The sequence below is a fragment of the Humulus lupulus genome, chromosome 6 (assembly GCF_963169125.1).
Source record: "Humulus lupulus chromosome 6, drHumLupu1.1, whole genome shotgun sequence".
NCBI lineage: Eukaryota > Viridiplantae > Streptophyta > Magnoliopsida > Rosales > Cannabaceae > Humulus > Humulus lupulus.
Genome location: NC_084798.1, coordinates 117366979 through 117370781, shown reverse-complemented (window position 1 = coordinate 117370781; position 3803 = coordinate 117366979). Strand labels below are relative to the sequence as shown.

Sequence of the window (3803 nt, the reverse complement as noted above, 5' to 3'; positions counted from 1 at the left end):
ATTAAATAAAACATATTTTTCAATATTTACAATTCTTTCATAGAGTAGTTATGGAATAATTTTTTTATAAATCTTACACCTAAAGTATATTTAAAATTAAGGATATTCTAAACCACATATAAAATGTCAATTTTACATATTATGCATGTATATAAGTAACATGAGAGAATTGTATTAAATCATATCATTATATCATCATTTAAATCAAGAATTCGCCAAGTATAATGAAAGTTTCTCAAGAGAACAAAGTAAAATAAAACTATCATATGCAACATAGCACTCCACTTTTGATGCTTCAAAAGAATCAAATGACTTTCTTCTTCTTTATTGATATGCTACCTTAATCATCAAGATCAACTATGTATGGCTCCTACAAAAAAAATATACGTATTAATAATAGAAGTTAATAATTTATTTGATGACTTATAAAAACTTAATTAAGTACCATAGTTGGATCTACATCATTATCTTCATCATTCATGGTGACTAGTGGAGTCGCTTCTGTAAAGAAAATAAAAAAAATTAATATTGAAATAATACAATAAAATATGAATTTATATATATATAAAGATAAGTATATTTACCTTTTTTGTCATTTACCAACCAATTTTGAGTCCATATCAATGCTTCTAATGTAGAAGGATGAAGTCTCGCTCAGTGTGAACCCACATGTCTACAGACAGTACTGAATGTAGATTCCGAAGCAATGGTGCTAATAGGCACAACAAATATATCTTTGGCAATCATATTCAACACAGGATATTTGAGTCCTGTTACTTTCCAATAATTGCATATATCAAAGAACTCATCAGTCCTAGGTATCAATTTCTCTTCCAAATAGAGTTCTAACTCTGACTTCACATTCTCTACACCATATGCAACTCTAACATATGTGTCAAAGTTAGATAGATCATCTATTTGTGTTTGAGAAGATGCTGATACACTATCCATTTGCTGACTTCTTTCTCTAAGATTAGGAAACTTAAAACTGTACTCTTCTAGTAGCTCATAACAAAGCTTGCGGACCTTCTCAATTTAAATCTCATATTGATCATTTCCATAAATGGTAGGAAAATAATATTCGATCAACATAAACTTATATCTTGGATCCAAAACAACTGCCACAGTCATAAGCCCATGAATCTCTTCCCAATACTTTTGAAACTTAGACATCATTTGAGGTACCATGTCCCTAATAAATAGCTCATCTACTGTCATCCATGCTTTGATTCTCATTTTAATTTGACACATCTTTGGGAAAAAAAGATTAGCGGTAGGATACTTGGTTCCAGAAAACAACTCTGTCACCTCATGAAACACTTCCAACTTGTCACACAATTTTTGAGCTCTAATCCAATCATCTTCTGATGGCGCTTATCTAACATACCTTGAATCACGTAGTTTTAATTATTCAAATACTCTATTGTACAATAAAGCTATGTTGAGCATCAAGTATGTTGAATTCCACCTTCTTTGACAATCAACTGATAACTTTGTAGTTGAATTCCACCTTCTTTGACAATCAACTGATAACTTTGTAGTACATGTCACTTCAAGAGAACGAGCAGTGTCCTCAAATTTCTCATACCTCTTTGGTGTGCCCGACCAATAAGCAACACTGTCTCGAATCTTGTCAATGCTATCACCAATAACAGGCAAGCCATCCTTGACAATAAGATTCAAAATATGCGCACAACAACACATGTGAAGTAGCTTTCCTTTTAAAATGAAACAGTTAGAATTAAATTTTTCCTTCAAAAGTGGAATCATTGCATCGTTAGTTGTACAATTATCCACAGTCACTGTACTAATCTTGTCTTCAATATTCCATTCAGACAGACACGAACTCAATGTATCAGTAAGTGTTACAGCATCATGTGGGCATGGTACATACTTAAAACTTATAATCCTACTATGCAACTTCCAAGAGTCATCTATGAAATGAGCTGTCACAGTCATATATCCCCTCTTTTGATGATTGGCAGTCCACATATCAGTGGTTATAGCTATTCTACTTCTATTCTTCTCCAAATTTTGGCTACATTTTTCCTTCTCAACCTTGTACATTTTCAAAATATCAGACCTAATTGTATTCCTTGACAACATTTTAAACATAGGGCAAAGAGTATTTGAATAGTCTATAAAACCACTATGCTCAACCATCGATAAAGGGTATTCATGTAGAATGATCATTTGAGCTAACTTTTTTCTCCCTAGTTCAAGATCAAAACTGTAAGTTGTGACTGAAGGACTTGCATTAGGATTAGGATTCATGGCAAGTTGTTCCTTTATTACTGGGCTTCTTTTCACATGAGCAAGCAATGTTTAGTCCCATTACTACTCTCTCCCCCTAATTTCCCCCCACAATGGTTACAAACTGCCTTCAGTTTACCATCAATTTTTTGCAATGTAAAATGATCCCATGCAAGAGATGTTCTCTTTCTTTTAGTACTTCTACTCTCACTTTCATCTCTTGTATTTCCTAGAGATTGTGCCTCTTGTGTATGTGTTGAATGAACATAATCAACATCATCGACAAAATTAGATTCGATAACATCTTGGGTAGACATGTTTAGTGTTTGATCTAACCTACATTATATCCACATAACAATTAGGAACTGCTTGGCTCCAAAAATATTATACATATGTATAAATATAACTTAAAGATTACAACAAATAAATTCTAACCAGTAAAGGCTTTGACCAAGAAAATAGTGCCACTGACAGTCCTAATGAAACACAATCCGCAGGGGTCCCTGAGTAGAAGAATCATCATGAAACCTAATATTATCAATGACCCCAACCAAAACACAAAACAAAAGTACACATAGCAGAAGCTTCGAATGATTATGAGGCAATCTAATTCCAAAATAACTCAAAAGTACAAAAGAAGTTAAAAATGTTATTTGGCTTCAAAGAAACAATTACTGCAGAGACAGCCAGAATATTATACAACTAACAAAAAAAATGCTATTTGGCTTCAAAGAAACAGTTACTATAGAGACAGCCAGAATATTATACAACTAACAAAAAATTAAATGTCACCAAAAAAAATGTTTCTTATGTTTTACTGCAGAGACAGCCATAATATATGCACCTATTCTCTTTTGAATTTATATCTCTCTCTCTTTATTTCTTATGTTTTTATTCTCTTTCCAATATCTATTATCTTTTCCCTCTTTTATTCTTTTTCTATTTTTCTTGCTAATTTCTATTTGCACCAATAGCTTTATTCTTAACAAAGTATCTCTGTTTAGTTTAGAATAGTTCCCCCTCTTTTCTAGTTGATGCAGAGCACATGAATATAGGGATAATGTTAGACAGTCAATTTAGTTAGTCTACGATTTCATCAATTTGTCCCTGTGTTACATTCTCTAACAAGTATTTGGTCTCGAGTTTCTACCAATGTGCGGTCTAAGATTTTGAACTCATCTTCACTAACATAAGAGGGTCTTATTCGCAATTCTGGTACCGGGATCTACAAACAAAATCCTCTTAAGTAAAAGGAGGCGAGTTCAAACCACAGGGACATCACCTTGCTAGAAATCCAAGGCCAAAGATTGTGTGGGAAAAGTCCAGCATGCAGAAACCTCTTTTCCTCTTAAAGAAAGAAAGTAAGCTCAAGGGATTAGAGATGGATCCCCTTAGCTTAAATTACAAGCAAGAGTGGAACTTTCCTATTTCAATGTGGATGCTTTGTAATCCGTGACCCAATAGAAAAAAAACAACCAAATTGGTAGTCATAATGGGGTTCAAGGCACCACACCATGGATCCCTTAGCCTAAAACTCCAAAAGGGTCCAC

General features: G+C 33.2%; 1 protein-coding gene and 1 long non-coding RNA gene across 2 annotated transcripts; both read right to left on the bottom strand.

The window, feature by feature from the left end:
* Positions 1–338: 338 nt before the first annotated feature.
* On the bottom strand, positions 339–645 carry LOC133784168 (uncharacterized). The gene is made up of 3 exons (XR_009871175.1): positions 585–645; positions 446–501; positions 339–370 (listed from the first exon to the last, which is right to left on the bottom strand). It is a non-coding gene; the product is annotated as an uncharacterized LOC133784168 (long non-coding RNA).
* Positions 646–654: 9 nt separating this feature from the next.
* On the bottom strand, positions 655–2274 carry LOC133785406 (zinc finger BED domain-containing protein RICESLEEPER 2-like). Its single transcript, XM_062224647.1, has 2 exons — positions 1420–2274; positions 655–1026 (listed from the first exon to the last, which is right to left on the bottom strand). The coding sequence occupies exons 1-2, from the start codon at positions 2272–2274 to the stop codon at positions 655–657; spliced, it is 1227 nt and encodes a 408-aa protein (XP_062080631.1).
* Positions 2275–3803: the final 1529 nt, after the last annotated feature.